The 24,226-nt window shown below is 36.6% G+C and overlaps 3 protein-coding genes across 6 annotated transcripts in view; 1 reads left to right on the forward strand and 2 right to left on the reverse strand.

Annotated features, from left to right (window-relative positions):
* The window catches only part of LOC118274212 (tumor necrosis factor alpha-induced protein 8-like protein), a 74,482-nt gene extending 61,354 nt beyond the window's left edge, over positions 1 to 13,128 (forward strand). For all 3 annotated transcript variants that reach the window (XM_035591643.2, XM_035591644.2, XM_050707852.1), the window contains 4 exons: positions 7,627 to 7,760; positions 8,227 to 8,385; positions 9,145 to 9,242; positions 9,492 to 13,128. In XM_035591643.2, coding sequence (XP_035447536.1) covers positions 7,627 to 7,760; positions 8,227 to 8,385; positions 9,145 to 9,242; positions 9,492 to 9,663 — 563 coding nt within the window. In that variant the 3' untranslated portion in view covers positions 9,664 to 13,128. The remainder of the gene's footprint in view (positions 1 to 7,626; positions 7,761 to 8,226; positions 8,386 to 9,144; positions 9,243 to 9,491) is intronic.
* A 1,127-nt stretch (positions 13,129 to 14,255) lies between these two features.
* Positions 14,256 to 15,357, reverse strand: LOC118274123 (uncharacterized). The gene is made up of 2 exons (XM_035591504.2): positions 15,106 to 15,357; positions 14,256 to 14,769 (listed from the first exon to the last, which is right to left on the reverse strand). The coding sequence occupies exons 1-2, from the start codon at positions 15,248 to 15,250 to the stop codon at positions 14,267 to 14,269; spliced, it is 648 nt and encodes a 215-aa protein (XP_035447397.2). The 5' UTR covers positions 15,251 to 15,357; the 3' UTR covers positions 14,256 to 14,266.
* A 1,238-nt stretch (positions 15,358 to 16,595) lies between these two features.
* The window catches only part of LOC118274133 (synaptotagmin-4), a 51,172-nt gene continuing 43,541 nt past the window's right edge, over positions 16,596 to 24,226 (reverse strand). Inside the window, exons 6-10 of one of the 2 annotated variants that reach the window (XM_035591519.2) lie at positions 22,908 to 23,021; positions 22,369 to 22,480; positions 21,521 to 21,648; positions 20,637 to 20,829; positions 16,596 to 20,237 (exon numbers count right to left, since the gene is read on the reverse strand). In XM_035591519.2, coding sequence (XP_035447412.2) covers positions 20,121 to 20,237; positions 20,637 to 20,829; positions 21,521 to 21,648; positions 22,369 to 22,480; positions 22,908 to 23,021 — 664 coding nt within the window. In that variant the 3' untranslated portion in view covers positions 16,596 to 20,120. The remainder of the gene's footprint in view (positions 20,238 to 20,636; positions 20,830 to 21,520; positions 21,649 to 22,368; positions 22,481 to 22,907; positions 23,022 to 24,226) is intronic. The other variant, XM_035591521.2, reaches the window with a different exon arrangement.

Genomic DNA, 24,226 nt, shown 5'->3' on the forward strand with positions numbered 1-24,226 from the left:
TGTGGATCACACAAAGAGTTGCTTCGTGCTTTCATTTTCAAGACTCCATCCATAGCTTAGTTTTTTGGAAGTGCGAATAACATATCCGAAGTGACGGAAAATATTCTTGTCCTATCAAATAATCTGTCCTGTACCAAGAAAAAACCTGTTTAATCTGGGGGCACGGTAGTGCCCCGCCAAGACGAGCCAAGCGAAGCGCAAGGGCACTACCTACCTTTTCTCGAAGCGCTTCGTCGTATTTTTGAACCTTCATAACTTGAGTTTGGGTTATACCAGATAAACAAAATTTTCAGGATATAATGTCAGTGGTAGACTTAATAAACCTCTAAAGTTTCAATTGCATAGCTCTTATACTTTAGATTTTATTGATATCTAAAATACCCCGATTTCGTCACTCACTCACTCACTCACTCACTCACTCACTCACTCACTGATGATCAACAAAATTCTTAAGGTACTTCCTGAAGTCCTAGAAAACTGAAATTTGGTATGTAAGCTAGTATTAGTACCCAAACAACAAAAAATCCTAAAACTTGGAACTTTTACCCCCCAACCCCTTAAACTAGGGGGTGAAAGTTTGTTCGAGACTTCCGCAACTTTTGACGCTAGAGGTCTGAATGCGGCCGCGGAGGGGTAAAAATCTGAAATAGGGAAACTTAATTCCCTATTTCCTGCTTGAGATCTGAAAATTATACACAAGTACATAGAACACAAACTTTTCATCAAATCAAAACATTATCCTACCCATAAGTACTTAGATATGAATAATATTACTACACTTCACTTCGGTAAGTGTTTATTAATCAACCTATACTTTTGAACATAAGCATCGTAAGTATAGTATGCGCCAACGCCCGCCGCCTGCCCCCTCGTCCCCGCGCAGTAGCTAAAAATAATCGGCCCGTCAGCGAGCGCGGCACCCGAACGCGGGCAGACGCGCGAGGGCAGACGTCGTTGACGGTTGTCTCGTTGAATGAAAAGTTTTCGGAATATTTCGGTGATTTAAAAGTTTGCTATCGCGGAGAAAAAAACCATTTGCCTAATATTTAATTGTTAGTAGTTTAGTAGGTAAAGGTTTAGATACTAGTGTTTTAATTTTCATTGATAAAAAGTATTAGGATTACGTTTCCAATTTTCTTATAAATTTAGTAGTTTAGTAGGTGAATTTGTCGCTCATTTTATCTTTCTATCATAAGCAACCTACAAAAAGAAATGAAATCCCACAAAAACATTTCATGTTAAATGTTGCCAAGACGAGACCATATAGCTCGCACTGTCAAAAAGTAATCAGATCCCGTGTAGAGCCAAGTTTCTAACCCTATACTTTTGAACTGGCGAGTTGGCCGCACGGAAAGAGTTTAGAAGATTGAATAGATTTTTAAGCTCAAGCCCATATGACGAATAGCAAAAAGTCCGTGCGGCCAACTCGCCAGTTCAAAAGTATAGGGTTAGAAACTTGGCTCTACACGGGATCTGATTACTTTTTGACAGTGCGAGCTATATGGTCTCGTCTTGGCAACATTTAACATGAAATGTTTTTGTGGGATTCTATATTTTCAAATCAACACAACAAACAATTGTAAACAGATATCGATTACAAAACAAAGTAGATATCTCAAAAACTCTCTCTGCCTTTACCTTAAATCTGATATTTGAATATTAAATCACCGGTTAAATTAAACTTCCAGGTAAGTTCGGAACTCGATTCATTTCAATCGTTCGGATCCTTCACGCTTCAATGTTATCGATAATTGTGATCTGATTCAATACGAATTGAAAGGTATCTGAAATTCAACGATTTAAGGGCTCGTCTGTTATCTAGTTCCTGTGTATTGTGTAGGACTTAAACATTGGTTGTTGTTTTAAAATATGAGGGTTTTATGATGGATCATAAACCATACCCAGGAACCATAGGAAGATAGGATAAGTCGTCACGATGACTACTCGTCATCGTTAGACATACAGTTTAAAAAAATCTGGCGGCCTTTTCTTTATTTGAGGAAGGAATATCATCTAATGACTTCTCCCGTCTTGGGTGCGGCGAGACGGATTGTCAGACTCTTACTTGCTAAAAACCACCCCGTTCCTACTCCTGCTTTTCGAGCCGGAGCCCCGGTAAACCCGCTAGGTACAATACTTATTAGGTTCAATAATTGAGTCGAGCAAAGTATTATTGGTCTTTTGGAAATCAATATATTGGAACAGATTTGTCCCAATTACTGTTACATGATCGTATAACATAATTCGTATTTCGTATAATCGAAGCAAAACGTAACGAAGCTCCACAGCTATCTGCCTAAAGATTACTAACTTGAACTAAGTTTCTATATACACAATATATAACATTATTTACTAACACATAATATACAGAATATCATTAATAGTTAAGTAATGCCTTCGCAAACAAATCGATCGGCGTTTGTCCTTGAATGTTTTTGACTTTGACCTTGGTTCGTGGTGGTTTAACAACACCGGTGACCACGGCAATGGTGGGGTGACTTGCTGAAATAGTTTATATGTACGAGTAACTAATGGATGTATTATTTATTGTAAATTCGTGATGGACGATTTCCTTGCAAATGAAATTCAATGGTGAATGCGTTGATATTTTTTTTTAGGGTGCGTTGGGAATGTTGTTAATGATAGAAATGCTTGTCAAATAACTCCAACATTTGGAGTTAGAAATGTGAATGGACTGTGAATAAACTATCATTAATGGATACAAAACATCATTGTCCAAAATGTCGCGAAAGATTGGCTACTGTTGTATGTATTTGAATTTGCTAATGTAGCTCTGAATTTCGGCTCAAAGCAGGAGAAGGAACGGGATGGTTTTTAGTCAGTAAGAGTCTGACACTCCCTCCTGCCTCCCCCAAGGCGGTGGAAGTCACTGGATGATTTACCCCTCTCAAAAAAAAAGAAACCCTGAATTCAGAGGGAGATAGGGCTTAAAAAGAATCTATAGAAATAGTGTGTGGCTTCAGAATTGCGCAGAAATAGAACTACGTGTCAATAACTGGTTTAACATTTACTAAAAATATAAAATTATCTTGGCTTACATTGTAATATTACATAGATAATGTCGGTGCACCGTATGTGTATAAATACTCCGTTATCACCATCAAAAAGGATGCTCCTAATGGAACTAATGCGGTTGTTTTGCCAACTTTAGTAATATAGTACTTTGTATGCAAAATTCAATTCCTTTACATAATGAGTTTGCATACAAATATTTGATTTATCAAAGTTAAGGACCCCTACGTATGTTCTGTTCAATATATGAGATTTATTTATTTAACTCTTCATGCACATAAATGTGTACACAAGGCAGTCTTAATGCCGTAGGCATTTTCTACCAACCAAACCTTTGAGTGATGCAGAGGCAAACCAGTGATATGTGGATTCCCTCTTCCCCATTTAGGGACTTTTTTTTGAGGGGGAAAATCATTCAATGTCTTCTCTCGCCTTGGGCGATGCGAGAGGGAGTGTCAGACTCTTACTGACTAAAAAGCTCCGGTAACCCGCTAGGCAGTCCGCAGGGGACTTAGGGAGTCATATGAGATACAATATGAATGTGCTACATCCTTTAACCTTATTTGAAGTATACTCGTTAAACTCATTTAAAAATAGCAACTGAATTAAGCCGACCATATTGATAAAAGCAATTTGCCACCATTAACCAGAGCGCTGGACTTCAAACGACTCTGAAATTGATCCAAATTGCAGAAAGCGGTACCGAATCTGATACCATTTGTTTGGATATTCAGCTGGCAGACTGTCCAAGGGAACCAGTGTAGCCATGTACAAAATATCAAATCGGTTCTGGCAACATTTCAAATTGTTGTTTCTATGTCCAAATTGGTCGTAGCACTTGTGATAATGTTCGAAGTTATAACCACGAGAATAGAAAAAAGAATCGGGATTTCCAAAGGTGTTGGTACAATATCTCCTGCCTAAACTTCGCAAAACGCATATGGCGCTCTTGAAAATATCCTTTATTGTTGCCATTTGTTAAAACATTGGGTAATCGTGTTTGGGGGACTCCTTTTAAGCAAAGTATGCCTGTGTTAGGAGACCCCGCTCCTTCATAACAAGAAAACCTTACAAAATAAACAGCTCTTGTCAAGTTTATAAATTAAATTCATTCAATCATCCACCAAATATGGTCAAGCCATTTCTTCACTTCTTTACTTTTCTTTACGATCTGTCTTTATGCATACCATTTGCAGAAGAATTACTTCTTTTCTAGCATCTATTTAACTGACGACAAGAAACTATCAATAGCTATTTCGTGGCCCATATGTTATCCCCCAGGGCGTTTATCGTGATTTACCTATTTACCGATTACCTTCCACTTTCTAAAACATACATCGGCCGTGTTTGTTATTACTCGGCTCAGATTCTCACCTGCAGGCTACAGCTATTGTTCTGCCATGTTTACGAAGACATATCCTGAATTCACAGAACATAAGTGTGTGATGTCTGTCGGGTTTGTTTTTGCTTAGCAATATTCATTCATATTGGTTTTTAAACGGATGGCTACTTCTCTGTTCGTACCTATTAAAAGTCCGTTCTTATTTTTGCATTACGCTCTTGCAGCGCTGTAAGACATATTTTTCCTTTATGAACGTTATCTGTTGTATGACTGTCACTTATGAAACTACTTTTGTCTTCCTTGTCTCGTGTTCGACTCCCGGGTCGGGCAAAGCATTACTGTGTTTTTTACGGTGTTTCAAAAATTTCGTGACCCAGTATATGGTAATAGACACAACCCCTATTACATGGGACTTGTCCACAAATGGTGAAATGTGGGTGTATAGCGTCATTACGTGCCGTAATGCGCACCTCTGCCTACCCCTACGGGGGTAAAAGGCGTGACGTAGTATGTTCTATGTTGCTTTAGGTCGATTTTCTATTTTGTCCCATCAGACGTTATCACATCATACTATATTCTCTTTTCTTCATACTGTAAAAGTATCCGTTCTGTCTTCTTAGAATAATAAACTTATACAATTAAACATTACTGAGAATAGCAACCCCTTACGTGCTATACAACCGGAACTTTCACCTTTCTCAACTTTAATAACCTATGTTTTGAAACGAAGGTGACTATGTGAGGTCATAGAACATATCATTAGTTCCTTATCCACTATATAATTTTCCACCATGTAAATGTCACATAAAGTTCAGTGTAATTTAGCACTTGCATTGCAAAAACCAGTCTAAATGCCTTGGAAATAAAGGTGATAATCAATACGATGCTCATGTGAGAAAGAGCAGCTGGCAGTCTTGCAGCTGCAATGTCAGCTAGTTCTTATGTGCTAATAACTTGCAATTGTTTTAATTGTAATGGACAGGCAATAAACACTACATCACTTATGGACTTTACCAGTTATATTGTAAGGCATTGTATTTTTTTTATATCGGAAATGAGTTGGTGTTGTCGTGGTTGCCCGGAGGTTTAAGGCACCCGTTCCTCATACATGAGGCAACGGCACGTGCCAATGTGACTTTTTCCAAATTATATGTACTTTCTAAGATTATTTAGACACTAGGTACTGATAAACGGTGAAGGAACCTGGGCTTATAATTTATGATTATAAGTTTGAAATCGCCAACCCGCATTGAGCAAGCATGGTGATTAATGCTTCAACCTTCTCCATGTGAGCAGAGACTGGTCAGCAGTGGCCATTAATAGGCTGTTGTTGATGATTGATGATGATTGGTGTTGGAGTACACTTTGGTACCCTTTAACATAGAGGTCCAAGTCTACAGTCAAAACAGGAGTATAAATTCAAACGTTTTGGATTGAAACGCGAAAACACTTAATCACTAGGAGATTCTCAACTTAAACAAAAGAAAACTTTTCAAGATCAACACACTGCAGTTAAAAACACACCTGTTCGAGTATGAACAGCTGACGTCACAGTCGAGGGTCGGGCAATATCCGACGACGATGTGTCTGCACCGTCCCGCCTGATAACAACGTCGGTTGCCATGGAAACCGACGACAAAGGGATAATGCTCTCATATATACAATACCTATAGATAGTTGGTAACTACCTGAGTTCAGTTAGCACCTGACCTTTCAACAACTGTGTCTGATTGCCGTCAAGTAATGGGATTGAGGGGACTGAGAGTGCAACTGTACTTGTCTACTGTTGTCTCCTGTGTTGACTGGTCTAATTTGAGACTGGCTACCGTGGTAGAAATCTGGGGACGTCATATTTGGTTAGCAGTACTGTTTTCTTTTGATATAGTCTATTAACTGCCTCTTTTTTTAAGGTAGGAAAATCATCTCATGTCTTCAAGAGAAGACATCAAGGCAAGAGCCTTGAGCGAGGTGGAAGTGTCAGACTCTTACTGACTAAAAACCACCCCGTTCCTACTCCTGCTTTTCGAGCCGGAGTCCCGGTAAACCCGCTAGGTAGTCCGCAGCTCCGGATAGTTTTGTTGGAATTTAATTAAAAACATTGTTAAGAGGTTTAAAAAGGTTTAAGAGAGATCTTAGCAAACCTCTTTTCACAACGACTTGAGACCGTCCTATTTTTAATCAGGTTTCTATCAAAACCTTCGATTAAATCGCAGAGAATGTTAAATATTATATTCTTTAGATATGTATGAATGGCAATGTGTTTGAATCAGATAAACAGATGCAATGAAAGCTAACAGCGTACAATGCAATGCCCCAGTTACTGGAGATCTAATTGAAATTGTTATTGTTCATTGCACAGAATTGAAGTAGATTCCTCTAACCAATTGTAAACAGACTAGAGGACATATTTTATGTGGGATGGTACAGATGCGTAGGTTAGGTACTATTATTTTAATTTCAACTAGTTTCTGCTAGCGATTTCGCCCGCGTTTTCGTGGGATAAAAAGTATCCTATCACCCAAGTCAGCTCATAGGTTATCTGTATACCAAATTTCATCAAAATTCGTGCAGTAGTTTCAGAGTGATTGACGGACAAACATCCAAACAAACTTTCACGTTTATAATATGATTATACTTTATCGATAATTCTATCGTTATTAGCTAATATTATCTTTAGATCAACGAATCTAATTAAGGTTATGTAGGCTGCCATTTCCGAATAAATTTATTAGTTCAGATTTCGGTCGCGATTTAATTATTACCTACGTACTAGTATAAACGCGAACCATTGAACAGTGAGATTGCAAAAAGTTTATTCTTATGAACACGGAATGTTGGAATGCTCTAGTAATGGCGTGGTATTGCCGTATTGCTTATCTGCAAATCGTTTACATTTTATGCCTCTCTCATACGCTATCTTTGGAATTGATTTCGCATTTTCTCTTTGGAAACAGATCAAGAACATCTTTTGTACACAAATAGTATTAGGTAAATCATTAAAAAAATAGGTGTATAGGTAAATGAAACCATATTACAATTTAATCATGATTAGCTACTATAGAAAATAATTATGAAAAACGAAAGAGAGGGACATAGATGTGACAACGTCTGATAGAGGAGAATGAAAAAAGAAAAAGATTCATCAATAGACATTTTTTATTCGTATTTTCGAGTTGGTATTTTGTGCCCTTGCATGAACTGATTGTTTCGTTGAAATATTTAATTAATGTATCTTCTTTCCTTGTCTACAGCAATGGAAGGCGGCGCCTGGTGCGCTCGCGACATCTCGCTGCGCGCGCAGAAGAAATTCCTGTCCCGCGTGGGCGGCGCGGCCAGCGCACGCGCACTCGTGCTCGATGAGCATGCCGCTAAACTGCTGGACCAGGTAATATTATGTTAATCTTATTTACTTATTTTATGTTACACAACGTGTTTGAAAACTCTTAGCATTTCCGATTTTGCCTTTTGTAGCATTAGAAAATGTTCAAGCTGCTTATTCACATTTTTTTTTTAATACGAGGATGCCCAACTAGTTTCGAGGCTAATCAGATCTCTTGGCCACGGGCACACAAATGTATTCAAGTATTCCTCATCATAGTCTGAATTAAGCGTTAAGTAACAAAATCAATATTGTTGTTATCTAAGGTGCTCCCACACAGCAGTTATATAACGTTATACAACAATGTGTAACAATATAACATTTGCAATAGCGTGTAACATACTCTACAATTACTGTTATAATTTGTTAAATAAACAAATGTTAAATCAGTCTCTAACGTTATATAACTGCTGTGTGGGAGCACCTTTAGAGCATTTAGATTTCTTACTATATCTGGTCTTCTCAATTCCAGTTTTTGACGGTACTCCGCGAGCGCCTGGAGAAGCGAGAAGCGGAGAAGTTGGTGAAGCACGTGATCAAGTCGGCGGTGAAGCTGGGCGTGCTGCGCAGGCACGGGCAGCTGTCGGCCGCTGACGAGCGCGCGCTGGCTGCGTTCCGGTCCAAGTTCCACGTGAGTCAAAGTTCAAAGTCAAAGTCAATGCATTTATTTCAATTAATCCTAAATAAGGCCCTTTTGAAACGTCAAATTGAATTGTCTGTCAGTCTGTCTGTCAGTGAAGCTAGGCGCTCGTTCCAAAGTGTTGCTTCGAATGGAGAAGAACGAGAAAGAAACTCCATCGTTACTCTTTTTAAAAAAAATGTTTTTTACAATATCTCTGATACATTATTTAATCATTTATCTATTGAGTGAGTAGTCAGAAAGAAAGAAATTGAGGGATAACGTTGTTGTTTTGACTGCACGGTTGGTGCGGTGGCTGGGCAACTGGCCGTCGTGTAACGTGTAGAGGGTTTGATTTCCTTACGGAGCAACTCTTTGTGTGATCCTCAAATTGTTGTTTCGGGTCTGGGTGTCACGTGCATGTGAAATTGTATGTTTGTAAACGCACCTACGACACAGGAGAAAATCCTAGTGTAGGGAACGTGTTTTTTTTTTAATTAACGTTAGATCTTGCATTTTCCTGGCCTTTACCAAACAATGATCACCAAACTGAATTTTGTTAAGACTCAATATTCTACCCAATTAAGGCAAACGTTAGCAACATAATTAAACCAAGGACAATTACAAACATCAAGTCATTTAAGTTTTATTCCTATTTATAAAGTTTAACAGGAAACACCCAATTTTATCGTCTGCAGTACAATGACTGGCTCTAAAAATAAATTAATTCAATCGGTGATAAGTTTTAATTGTTGCTCCGTGGTGTTCCAGAATGTACTGATGGCAGTGGTGTCGTTCTGCGAGGTGGACTTCTCATACGATCGCGGCTTCCTCCAGGATGCACTGCGCGAGTCACACCAGTCTCTCAAGTAAGTATTATAATCATTTACATCATTTGAAAGTGGGACCCTGGTTGGAGGATTTTTTAAATAAATTAAGGGGTCATTAGGTATGCAGGGCTAACTTGCGAGATGCCAAAAGTGGGTCTCTGTTTAGTAACACGTAACTATCTCGACAAAACATGTAATGAAAATCATAATGACGTATTGCTATTTGTCTTTATGAACATTACAATATAGTCCAGACAAACTAATCTATTATACATTAAAAATTTCCAGAGCCGTGGTAGAGCGACACCTCACAGACAAATCAGTGTCGAGGCTCGCGGGGGTGTTTGCCATCGCGTCTCGTGGCGAGCTGCTGGACGCCATGTTCGCCGGCCAAGTGGACGAGGACGTGCTGAAACTGTCCAGGATGCTGCGCAAGGAGCTGGACCGAGGCCTCCTATAATCCCACACACTCACACACCCTGTGCCGTCCTTACCCAAAGCTAGATATACCAACGTATCAAAGTATTTGGACGATTTTCCTCAAACGAGGCTTCATGTCGACGGGACGAGCTCCCGACAACTTCGACTATGGGAACACTAACAATATCGTTATCTCCACAAATGGAGATTTGATTTTTTATTATAAACAATATTTCTAGTTAGATTTGTATGTACGTCTGTGCACAGTCGATGCCGGCTTTGGGCGTGACAATACTACATCAAATTGATACTTTTCTACGAACAGGAGGTAATGTATGTGTCCTTGCAGACACAGGCTTAGAATCTGAACAAACTTGTTTAAAAAATCTTGTTTCTACAAAGAAACATTGTCAGTTCAAAGTCAGCAAGCGACGTAGCATATCGCTTGAGCGTTCGTTTCACTGCACGTCAATACAATGCCTTCTGAAATGCTCTCTTCCCAGAATTGTGTGGTTCCAAACCATTTGTAGCGATCTACAAGACTTTTACGAATACTCAGTGAGTTTATATCGATGTAATATGTGCGGGGAAACTCGTAAAGTTTACCAGTGTCCACTGTCTTTTAGTGTTTTAACGACTAGTAATGACATTACCTACCATTTACTTCCAATTTTTTTTTCGGTGTAATCATTTACTGTTCCCTTAGTATGAGTTTGATTTACGATTAAAGTAATCAAAACAAGAGCCTATTTGGTGCTCTGATTGGTTGGCTCGAATAAACCCACCAATCAAATTGCCGAAAGCGCTCTGGTTTTGATTACTTTAAACGTAAATCAAAGTCATACTAAGGGAACTGTTTGATACTTAATGTGTCATTGTCAGTCTAACTAATGATTTATGGATTAATTGAAATATAATGAATCAAAATGTTTCTTCGCAATGTAAACTTGCCTGCCGTTGCTCTGCCATTTGAAAATGTAAAATAAAAGCGTGTCTATGTCGAAATACACTGTCTTGCCCAGTTATACGACTTTACTAATACACAGCATTATTAATTTAGAGTGCATTTAATAGTCTGTATATAAAATCATGTTATTAATGTATACTCGAATGATTTTTGTAATTATATTTTAGTTTTTAGACATTTTTTTATTTTGTTATAAGGACCGTTACCAGTTAGGTGAGTCGTTCTTTTTTTAAAATATCGATAATGAGATTTTAAATATTACTGTACTCGAAACCATAGACAATTTTATCTGTCAGTTCATTTAAAGAGGTCATGTATGGGAAATATTTATCTATGGATTTGGATGTGAAGAAAATGTAATCTATTCTACTATTAACTAAATGTAAACGAAAAAAATAGACTTAAACTTATTAAGCCTACCCAATATCTATGAATATACGGTATATTACAACGCCCTATTGCATTACTGAATAAAATCACAAATTCATGAACAATTTTGAGTTTAGATGTATATTCAGATGATTAAAATTATTTAGTTATACTTATTAAATCGTTATGAAATTACAATGACATCTTCGCTTTCTACTTCGATGTAATCTTGATAACTAACTATAAGAACTTACATATATTATAGTTTTTCTACGAAATCATAATCACTAAACCATTTGGAACAAAAAAAATGAAAATTTTGATAAAATAAAATCTACTTCGGACCAAAATGTTTAAATATCTACACAGTTCAAACATATCTGAACTAGAATTCATATCTTATTTTATTAGCAATAAAAACTAATTTGGATAGTCATAGTGTGTAACTCGTATTGTTTTGTATAAGTATTTAAGTCAGTAGTGCGGTGCACTCACTAGAACGCACATCTATAACTCTCTTGCCTAATCGTATCACTGTTTAGTGTTTTATACTATTTGTGTTGGTGTTATGGGGTATCCCATTTAGAGAAGGCACTTGTTCAATAATTTAAAAAATATATTTGAAAAGATTCATGGAACATGTTCTAATTTATCGATAAAATGTCCCAATCCTAAAAATAGACTATGATTTTGATGGTAAAGATTTTGTTTTTATATTGTATTCCGTAAGACATTATAAAGTCCCATAAATATAAGACACATTTTTACTCTTAATAAGAAACTTCGTCATTTTAATCTAGTCTTTGCTTCACTTAGAAACTTATCGATAGATTTTCCTCTTTGTGTGTCACATCTCTAAATGGGAACCACCAAATGTCATAGCTAGATGAAATCAAAGAGACGTCCAAGTAGGGATTGTATTAAAAAAGACAATATCGATGTGTAATGTTATAAATGTTGATTCCTAGACGAATCTCTACGAGATGTATCTGAAATGAATGTTAAAAGTTAGTTGTTTATAAAAACTGGTGTGATTTATATGTTAGAGTACTTATATGTTAGGAGTTAGTTTCTCAAGTTTTCAATGTTTCATTGTACTTTTTGGAGGCAACGTTCACCTTGAGCCAATAGTGATGTTCTTGTTTTATCGATATTAAGTAGTCAAGATTTCGAGTCATAGTGGACGTGTTTCTTTAAATGATTTTGCTATCGATAGTTCTTGTATCTTCTATCTTTATCACAAAGGTGAACGTTGTGACATTAAATGAATATTTTCCTACAAATAAAAAGATTTTTAATACAATGTCGATATAAAAATGGATGGAAATTGTATCTATATTTGATTGAGTCGGGCTTTAAAACGAGACAACGCAATTTTATGTTTTTCTTTAAAAATAATGTAGTGTTTACTATAATCTCACGATGCAAAGTTTGTTTTAGAACACTATTTAATGCAAATAAGACAGAAGAGTCTTAATGACACAATGTTAATGTTGAAATTGGTCTGAGAACCTATGTTACATTTTTATAATTTGTATCATACAGGGTGTAAACGGAACATTTCCGAAAAACATTAAATATTTTTTGTTTTTATAATTTTAATCGTTTTTGTTTTCGTGTTATTCATGCAACATCAGCCTTAAGCAGTTGATTACAACTATTATTACACAAAATAAACATTGAATTCCTTAATTTTTTGAAAATAAAACTATTTTTTTACCATCACCTGTTTGTGGCGTTTGGGAGCGTTCCGTTTACACCCTGTATTATAACTGAATTTCAGAAGTACACAACTGAATATCTTCATCATCGTTATTTATTTATTGTTAATTCGTTTTAAATGTTGAAGAAGAAAAACAATGTTTATTTTAAACTCCGAAATATTGCGTAGGACACAAAAAAAATCTACGAATAACGCCCGGTTTTTTTCCTAAAGATTGATTGATCTTTGAATATTTTCAGTCCAATTTCAACATTTGATGAAAGTTTTAAAACAAGTATGAAGCACATTTAGCACCTACATGACATTTGAAAGATCGCAGCGCTGTCACCTGTGGCCTGTGTTGCATTGCGTGGCGCGTGACGCGTGCGCCAGTATAAATGTAATAATTTTTGTTATAAGCTGTGTTATGTAATAAGATTTGATATCAAATATACAATTGATAAGAGTTTTTGTGTTATTATTTTACAATTATTTACCCATTTACCTTTTTTAAGAGGGGGGGATCATTCTGACTTCTCCCGCCATAAGCGAGGCGAGAGGGAGTGTCAGACTCTTACTGACTAAAAACCACCCCGTTCCTGCTCCTGGTTTTCGAGCCGGAGCCCCGTTAAACCCGCTAGGTAGTCCGCAGCTCCGGTACCTATTTACCTATGTTATGTTTATTATTTAATCTGTACCTAATGTAATACGTGCAGCAGAAGAAAAATAGCAAAATTAAAAGAATTTGCGTCAAATTTTATGTATTTCAATGAAATGAATATCTGTTGTCTGTTAAATAAAGACAATAGTTTCCAAGAATTAATTCAATTATATGTAACACTAGCTTCTACCAGCGGCTCCGCCTGCGGTCCCGTGGAATAAAAAGCACCCTATGTGTTACTCCAGACCACCGACTATTGCTGTTTTAAATTTCGTCCCGATCCCTTCAGCCGTTATGACGTGATTAAGTCACAAACATACAGACAAACATAAACTTTCGTATTTATAATATTAACTAGTAAGATTGTTATGTATTGTTTGTCCGGGAAATACTCAATAAGAAAACAATCAAGAACAAGTATAACTTATAATATATTTGCTACTTTACTTACCATCTAGATACATCACAATATCGTTAAAAAAGAATGTACAAAGAACTAGTAAATCGTATACAAGTACATTTGTGTGAGATAGAAACAATATCTAATAGATGGAAATAATAACATTTATACTTAATTCCTATTTAAAAAAATATAAACAGTAATATCTAAAATATTAGACAATTTGGAATCAGAAAACCATTGTTATTTTTATATAAACGGTAAACGACTAAAAAGGAATGTACTAAACACATTTGAAAAAAGAATTGAACCATAATCTCAGATGAAAAAAAATATAGGAAAGATCTTTAGATTGCAATTTATTGTGAAGATTGACATTATGATGACTTATGTACTTGACTTACTTAAAATTAGGATATTGTTATAAAAAAATGATAAGGTAAAAAAGATGGAACACGGTAAGAAGATATAGGTTCATCTAATAGATATTTAAAAATAAACAACTAGACAGACAGTCAATAAAAAAACAGTAATCATCAATAACTCATTCATTCATGATATCATTTTCAAAATCGAATTCATATTTAACAGGATGAGGGACTATTCGCGGCATGTTTTCAATAGATTCCTTGGACATACCATCAGCTTGCAACTCGTACCTTGTGAACAACGTGGCTATTTCTAACTTCAACATAATTTGCATACGAGGAGGTAACTTTTTAAAAGTCTCCGCGTAACTTAGGAAGAAGTGGTCTACGCCATCTAACGAGTCCTTTTTCACTTCACATTCGCTTGTTCCTTCATTTAAATTGTCTTCTGAAGTTTTTGGGTCAGTATTCTCTGGACTTGGTTCCCGAATTTCCTTTGGAGTGTAATTATAAACTCTTCTACATGTTGTGCTGACGCAGTCGTCCAAAAACTTCACTTTATCCGCCCAAGGCCAGTGCTTGTACTTCTTGTACGCTTCCACGAAACCCGGTTCAGAAGTTTTCTTGTACTTAGCGTAGTTGTCCTTCAAACCTTTCCATTTTGCGCTCCAGATGTGCGCTGAAAATAAAGACTGAATTTAGTTACATACCTATATAAATATTACGCATTGAAATCTCTTAAAGATCAGAGATTTCTTACAGACACGATCACCGTGCCGATTCACCTGGTACCATTAAGACGTCGAGTTCAGGGACACCCTATATACAACATACATTTATGTACACCTCTACTTACCTCTTCGAGATTAGAGACATGTCGTTATATATTTTAAGTAAAATACTACGTTCCGAGTATGTACAGCGCCATCTAGCATACTTTAACAAAAACAAAATTTAATTACTTGCAAAATACGATAGATGGCGTTAAATTATACAATGATAAGTGTGAACTCACCAGTACCACTGCCCGAGCCCATTAACCGCGAGATTTCTTTCCATGCTTCCATTCGTTTGTGTCGATCTTTGTACAATGGATCACTTAAATCGTATAGAAACCGTCTGCTTTTGACGAGTTCTATCAATCTTTCCGTTTCGGACATAGTTAAGGTTTGTTAAAGTGAATAAAATAGAAGAACGCGTAACGCGGTGCGACGCGACGTGCGTTCGGTGTCGCTGACCGCCGCGGTCGAACTGTCGTTACGCGAAGTTTCTAGATAGCGTGTGAGAGAGAAGCCTTGAACTCTGATCGCTGAACGCTATCTTCTAACGTTCTCTTTCACACATTTATCTATTGTTCATTTAAACAAAGGATTTTGTTGATTTTTAGCAATAATAAATTACTGTCGTATGTGACCGCGTTTCGGTTTATCTCGCATTTTCTCGACTAGATAATGAAAGTTAAGAATGATAGATATGCAACAGACAAGTAGTTAGGTAGCAGTAGATAGATAGCTATAATATATTGTTGTAGATACCTACTACAAAATAGGAAATATAATGAAAAGCTAAATACTATTAGGAGGTTCTTTCTGTTTTTCATTTACATACTATATACATACTTATATTCAAATTGGGTCTTTTCATATTTTATGGTAAGTAGCCTTTCAGCTAAAGACCTTTTCGAAAAACTAAAAGTAGCTAACAATATTTGACGCCTCAAAACCAAACGGTTGTTTGAGATTGACGCTGACCCTTTTATATTATGGAACTTTTTCAAAAATATGTTGCTCTATACTTGCACTCGGATTTAGTTTTATATCGTAGGTGTGTTTTTAGAAACGTACACATCACATCTAGGTTTAAAACCACACCCCACAGAACCACAATTCTCCCGTGCAGGAATCGAACCCACGACACGTTGCGTAACAGCCACTGCGCCGGCTGAGCAATAAGAATCAAAAATCGTGTTTTTTAAGTTGACATGTTTTGCGTGATGATGATGATTAAGAGTAGGTGGCATTTTTCAGCACGGAGTCTAGAATTGTGCCCAGTATAAGGCAATAGACTCACCCCCTATTACATGGGACTTATAACACAAATGGTGAAAAGTGGGTGTACATTGTATAGCGGCCTTATGTGTCGTAATGTGCATATCTGCCTAGCTGGGTGGTTTTCCGAAAAACTTTAACTTTTATTTAACAAATCATTAATCTCCTGCGTTATTAAGCATCGTGGTAGCTTATTATCATCCTTATTTTTATTGTATTGGTTGAGAGCAGTGTCACAGCTTATTTTATTGAAACCAAATTTTGTGTTTCAATCGGCAAAATTGTTAACTTTTGGTTGAGGATAATGACGCCGTTAACATTTTGTGATTTTTTCGGAAAACCACCCCTCTGATAAATGGCATGCCGGTGCAGTAACTTAGGTAGGTAGGTAGATAGGTACTATTACAAATATTATATATTATAGGAAAACAGGGAAAAAGAAATAAAACTCGCAATATATTGTGAAAGCACCAGTCAATAAATTTTATTCACTAAAATTCCCTTAGTATACAATTCTGATATTTGTGATTTGGATGACGTGGTCTAGTATACTACAGTGCTGGTATATAGCTGGTAACTTGCTTTACTCAGACATTCATCAACTCGGAAAGAAAATGTCGAAAAATACGACATTTTGTGACGTAGATTTTGTTGACGTTCCGACTTTTTTGACATTAGTAATGTATTGTATGTAGCGACTATTATAGAATAGGGTAGATGACTATTTTTTATTTTAATGTCCGTCTTGTAGATCATTTTAAAACATTAGACACGTATTATTTATTTTCTTACGCAAACAAATACTTTCGAAGATATATTGATTTGAAATATCGTGTGACGTCACTTCTATGTACATTTTATACGTAGAAATGACGTATTTGCTTAACTTTGATTCGTTTTATCTAAGTTTTGTTATCTTATATGACAAAATAAAAAATACGTGTCTAATATTTTTCATTACCTAACTGACGGACTAAATAGATTTTTAATTTTCATACACCGTCATCATCCCTATTGTATATGTATGTATGTATGTCAAAATTAGTGTTTTTTATTACTTCTTGTGAAGTATCGATATTGATAAATGTCTCAGTACAAATTGCAACATTAATTTTATTAATGAAACCTAAGATCTGTTTCATTGCTTTCAAAAATAATCAAACTAAAATACTTCGTCAGTTTCCAAATTACTTACAGCATATCCTAGTAACAAAACAGATCTTATGCCTTTAGCGATAAGAACCAGTTTCGCATGTTTCATCTACGACACATGTACATTTATGAAATTAAATACAAATTAAGTATCTAGTACTTAGAAAGTAAACACACGAGATTTTTAAAACGGAAACATTTATACTTCATCTAAAATTATGTTAGACAATTTAACCAACTTAAAACTGCAGTTAGATCAAGCGATTTTGATCTTTAATACGCTTATCATAAGACTATAAGCATCTGCATCAATTGCAAATACATTTTTGCATTGTTAATTCAACTCTTATGTCTGATGAATAGAGTTCAGAATAGCTCGTTAAAATGTCTACCATCATCTTAAATGAAGTGTAGTTTTTATTATAGTAAGTTCTTAAATCTAATTATAATTTCTTATTTTAACAATTAGAATGAGAAAGCGGTTTACCGATGATCCAAGCAATGACTATTTACAGTTTTTTTTAATAATTTGGAATGTTATAAGTATGGAGTTACTTATAATAAAGGGATATTGACGTCTACATACGTTTAAATCCACAACTACAATGAATATTAGTAAATACAATAGCGTTGGTTCCAATATCCACACAGAATAACTGTACATACATATATTATGGAAAATAAATTATAATTCGTATATTGTCCACTACTAATTTTCTGACACAAATTACATTATCGATGAATAAACAATTACATCTGCTACGATTTCAAAAAATACGTTGACATATTATGACATGAAATTAAGAACAGCGCCATCTATCGTGACACAGCGACACTATGAAATTACGACAGTTTTGAAGCTTCGTTCTGAGCTTTACACATACCTAAACAACTATTAAAGTAACTTTAGGTATAAAATAGATTTATTTTTCTAACCTAAAAACTATACATGTTATGTTCTAGTTGATCAATGAGTATTTTTTTTTCGAATCCTGCGCATGCTGACTGCTGTGTAAATGAGTTAAACTGACAGTTTCTACAGTTACTGTACTTTTATTGTAGGTATTTATTTAGGATGTACCTAGATACCTAATGAAAGAAACTAGTGACTAGGTACCAAAGTTTTAGAATTACAGATTTGTCTGTAGATATTTTTGAATAATTTTGATCAATAACATTTATCCAGAATGTGATGAGAGCTAAATTGGAAATTAAATACGACTATGCTAATTAATAGCTTGTTAGGGTTTAGCAAAGGTTTGCTGGTACACCTATTAAATAAAACTATTGCTATCTCTCACTAACATTGGTTACTAGAAAGAGACAGGTTGATTTTTTGAACTGTCAAATTTGACAGGTCTGAAGTCGGCCATCTTTCTTTTTACCGTTAGTAAGAGATAGCATTAGTTAACGTTTAGGAGCATGGGATTCAGGGTCGTAAAGCTAAATCCATAAGGTATGAGTTCCAATACATCAAGTGTTCTTATAATTAGATATGTAGATAATAAGAAGATATTGAAACGGGAGTTTTTAATTTTTTAAACTGTCGAGTTCTTCATAATTTTCTGTACAATTTTGAGCATTCTGCTTAGGACAGACTATTTTATGATGATAGTTTTTAAAATGTTATATTTGGAACTTCCCTCCCGTTTCAAAACGTTTAATCTACATTCAGTCCCCTTAGTATGAGTTTGCTTTACGTTTAAAGTAATCGAAACGAGAGCATGTTCGGCGCTCTGATTGGTTGGTTCATTCGAGCCGGCCAATCAATGCGCCGAACGCGCTCTCGTTTCGTTTTCGTTCAACGTAAAGCAAACTCGTACTAAGGGTACAGATAAACATGAATTTACGTTTATTATAATCCGTCAGTTACTTGGGAAGGGGGATGGGATGCTGTGCGCTTACAAACAAACAAATATACAAATATTCCACGCGAATAAATTCCAAATAATTTCTTCTATCTAATATACAATATCATTTTTTTTTTAGTTTACAAATTAAGTCTAAATAAAACGCTTGGAAACCACCACTGGACTTTGGCTTGGCCGTTATTTCTATAAACTGTGCAAGAATAATAAGTGAAACTACGTCTTAATACTGAAACACTACACACATTTTAAAAATACCAAACAAGACATTACTTCATAGCTCAGTTGTAATTTCCATATTGTTCAAAATTTACGTCTTACTTCAGGGAATGTGGAATATGCCTTTGCATAAAATTTTGGGCAGCGTTTCAGTATTTAGACGTTAATCAAACCGAATATATCTGTCCGATATTTTAAAAGTAAAACTCATACGATTGTATAATAAGTTACGCATTTTAGGCAATTCAAATGTTGTAGGGTTAGAGGGATGGGGAAACGTGATGACTGCACTTGGAACCTGATCATGTAGCCATTAGGACCTTTTCTTAGAAGTTGTCGCCACTTTTTTGCTCATATTTCATTATTATGATCATCATCCATCATACTTCATTAGGAATTATTTTGGGCAGTTCCCCAAAACATCTTGCTTCATTTTCAACATCATGGTGTTCTTACACGATGATTACTTCTTCAGAGATATCCTAGACAATTATATGTTTGGAGATCTCCCCTACGATGTATGAATAGGAGCTACCTACCAAAGATTAGGAGATGTTTTTAGCGAACCAGGGGCCTTAGTCTGCTATTACAATTGTGTCAGAATGGTCGATCACTGAGCAGTGCAAGAGGGACGGAGCTATGTAGGTTGTATAGCTCCATCCCTCTCGCACTGCTCAGTGATCCCCAGTTTGTATGTAATTCCAGGGGCTACAAGATCAGGCGGTGCGAGCAGAGATGTGAGTTCACTCCTTGAGCTTGTGCCAGTCGGCGATCTGTCGTCGCGGCGCGGCCTGCACCTCGCGCCAGTGGTGCCGCGCGCTGCCCGCGCCCACCGCGCCCAGCTCCAGCCGACCGATCACCTGGGAGACAAATCTTGTTAGTACTCAAGTAAGTCATAAGTCTTTTGAAAGGTCTAATAATATCTATTATGTGCTTCACTCGTTTATTAAATACGTGGAGGATTATTAAGGACTAATTGCAATATGGCTTAATCCTAGGTAGTCCACAGCCCCATCTTAAATTTCCACTTCTCTAATCTTCAAATCCTCCTTCAAAGGCCAGCAACGTTCTTGTAACCAGCTTCTATGAACCTGCGTCCATGGACTACCGTCCATGAGTAGCACCAATAACTTACCATCTGATGATCCATCTATTCGTTTACCTATCCCAAAAAAAAATTCGTAGTTGGGTCCGAATATCATCCCTATCCTAAAAAGGAAACCTCATCTATTTTTAATCACCACATCTCATCAGCGTACCTCATTCTTAGTGACCCGGTCCCAGTCGAGCACGAGCAGCTCGAGGGAGACGTGGTCGAGGGTGGCGTTGGGCGCGGCCGGGACCTCGAACACGAACGACTCGTTGAACACCGGGTTCAGCGTCCGCTTCTTCACGTGGGTCTTCTTCTTGGCGATGCGCTGCCCGTTGTAAAGCAGGTACATTTTCACGTAGCTGTGGGAGAGATTGATGGTTAGACGCATGTTTTTGCTCACCCCATTCTCACACAAAGCGTATCGGAAGCTTATTGGGATATGTGTGTAGAAACAGGTATTGTATTTGTAAAAGATTTTAATATCATTATCATTGAGTCAAGCTTTGTCACAATACGCTTGCGATACGACATTGTGTGCAAAGAGGTTTAGTCAATTTTATTGAGTTGTTAGTAATGTGTTACGATTGGAAATGCCCTCTAAAATGACTAACTACTGGACAAATGTGACATCTATCTTTATGTTAGGAAATAAGCGTGTTAGAGAAGGGGTCTTGAAAGGTTTTTAAAGGATTAAGGTAGCCACTAAAAGTAAGTTTTAGAGAACATTAACACATTAAGCTGACAAAGAATTAGTTTGATTGTGAAGTGTAAGCTAATCAAAGGTAGAATAAAAATTTGGTTGCAGGAAAAGAGAGCATGCACTCGGAAGATAAGAACACTTCCACTTGTCCCAAAAGTTATGAGCATACACTGGCTCCAAACGTTGGCCTGAACGATGGCACCAATGCCACTCGTCCAACGTGTCTAGCTAGAAAATAAACACCCCAACATTGGGGCCAATGTTTTCTAGCTACACATATTGGACGAAAGGCGTTGGTACAATGTTGGGGCCAGCGTGTGGAGCGGGTGTGAGAGTGTTTGTATACGAACGGGTCAGCGAGTCCGGTGACGTCCATCTTGGGCAGGTTGCGCGCCTTGAGCAGCACGACGGTGAGGCGCGCGGCCGCCGGCTGCCAGCACAGCGACACCAACACCTCGCCGCGGCCCACGCTACGCATCTACGCAACACGACATCACACTCCGGCTTACTCTTACTGCACGCCAACTTTGCTCATATTCAGGGGGCCTACTCCGGTTCTCGAATCCGAAGTTTCGTTTAATCTTCGACCGTAGGCTTTATTGATTCACTAATAGAATTACTTAAAATAACGTTTTATTTTTAATTTCATATCAAAACCTATTTATTTATTTCATTCATTTTTGTTCACGAAAGTTCGCAATAAATAGAAATGTAGTATGCAATCTGCGAAGTTTTTTCGTTCGTTCGTTGAATTAGAGTAGGCCCCCAGGTAAGGCGACTAATTCGAAAGAACTTCGTTCGGAATCTACCATAGTAATATTAGATTTACTTATGTTTATTGAACCACCCAAATTTGAAAAGAGAGTATACTTTATTAGAGAAAATATGTATTTATCTATTTCCAAATATTTCTTTCGAAAGGTTTTGGGACTTCCCTATGATTACATTTTTAAACGAAACAATGCAAGTCCCTACACTCCCCATACTTATTTTGCTTCGCAAAAATGGGACTTAGTATATGGATATGGAACAATAAAAAAAATCCTCGATACTAAAAAGCTTGAGGTTTTTACAGGAATATGGATTAAAACTCGGAAAGACGGGACGTGGTGGTGAGCGTGGGACATCAAGGAATTGATCATGTTTGTCTAATGAAGCGTTCAATTAATGTTCCAAGGTACAGTACAAATTGTTGTACCTTCAGGCTGCGTGGTTGGATCTCACGGCAGAGGGCCATGGGCTCGCCACTCTGCAGCTGCAGGCTCGTCAGCGGGGCCACCACCTCGCCGATTATCTCATCGCGGGAATATCTGGAAATAAATGGTAAGCATATTAAATATAAGATGACTTATTGTGTGATTGTAATTTTGATAGACTTTTACCTATAAGCCTGATACTATCCAGTGAACTACAACCGATACGCGACACGTGACGCGCAACACAATTCTGTAACATGATGTAACGTAACGAAACATTGTGTGGCCAGGCAACAATGTTGAGCCACCATGTGCTGCAACATGCCGCGCGTCAAATGTTGCCAAGTCGATATTACGAGTACGGCGTTATTTTAAAGTTTACTGACTCTTTCTTCGAATGAGTGCAAGCAGCAGTAGAGAAGTGAGCAAGCCTGGTTTTAAACACAGAGGAGATCTGTACTTATTCATTATGTTATAAACCGCTTTACAAACGAGGCAGCTTAAACAAAAATATATAATAGTAATTGGTTTATTTCCAGACCTGTCAAAGCTGAGGACAACGAAGTGCAGGGTGATGAGCGAGATCTGGTGCTGGTAGATGCCGTAGAAGGTGAAGTCCTCGTCGTACACGGGGCAGCGGGTCTTGCGGACAACCCTGGAAGTAGTCACAAGTAGGTAATCAGTATGTCTGTATATGGAAGTAATTAACATTACTAAATTGTAAGTATTTCAGTACTGATTGATTGGGCTTTTTGGGTGTTACAGCCTTTGGGTTATTCTATTAGGAATTTGTATATTTAGCATCATTACGTACATAACCGGTGTATTCTGTTGACTTAGGTTAAAAATAAATGTAATGTAACATTAATCAATCAGTTGGTACCTACCGAATTTAGCACGTGACCTTCACAAAACATTGAAATTCTGAATCGATACTAAATGAAAAATGTTTCATCTATACATATAATAAAATCGTAGAAAAGTGCTGTCTGTACATTGAAAATAAAAATAAAAAAAATAGCAGGGGTTATTGTTATGTCGATGTCGAACCCAAAAATGTAATTAACTTTTTTTTTGTCTGTTTGTCTGTTTGTCTGTTTGTCTGTTTGTCTGTTTGTCTGTTCGTCTGTGCGCGCTAATCTCAGAAACGGCTGATCCGAGTTGGATGCGGTTTTCACGAATATATTGTGGGATGCTTAAATTTACATTTAGTGTTTGTTTCATGTCAATCGGTTCATAAATAAAAAAGTTATGTCAAATTAAAGAATCACGTCGAACATTCTATGCTTATACCATTAATCTCCGCAACTATTTGACGGATTTGGTTGAAATTTGGTACAGATATAGTTTAGAACCTTAGAAAGGACATAGATATATTTTTATTTCAAAAATCAAAAAATAAAAATAAGAAATAAATTATTTATAAATAATTCTATGTCGATCGTTACACGACTTCGATTCATGTTATTGTTTTAATTTATCGAAAAAAAGTAAATAAATAGTAAAAAGGTATGAAAAAAATAATATCAATATAATAAAACATTTAGTACAAAGAAAATGCTCTAACGGAGTATAGATAATTCTATGTCGATCGTTACACGACTTCGGTTATGTTATTGTTTTAATTCATCGAAAAAAGTAAATAAATAGTAAAAAGGTATGAAAAAAATAATATCAATATAATTAAACTTTTAGTACAAAGAAAATGCCCGAACGGAGTATAAATAAATAATCCAAGTTGTCTTTATCCTCGATAGATGGCGTTGGGATCGAAATAGATCGCGCTATGGTTTCGTTACATTCATTTGGTTGGGTAGCGGCCGAGCGCTTCGGTACTATCGTAGAAAAAGTGTATTGTCT

The sequence above is a fragment of the Spodoptera frugiperda genome, chromosome 3 (genome assembly GCF_023101765.2).
Source record: "Spodoptera frugiperda isolate SF20-4 chromosome 3, AGI-APGP_CSIRO_Sfru_2.0, whole genome shotgun sequence".
NCBI classification, from domain to species: Eukaryota; Metazoa; Arthropoda; class Insecta; order Lepidoptera; family Noctuidae; genus Spodoptera; species Spodoptera frugiperda.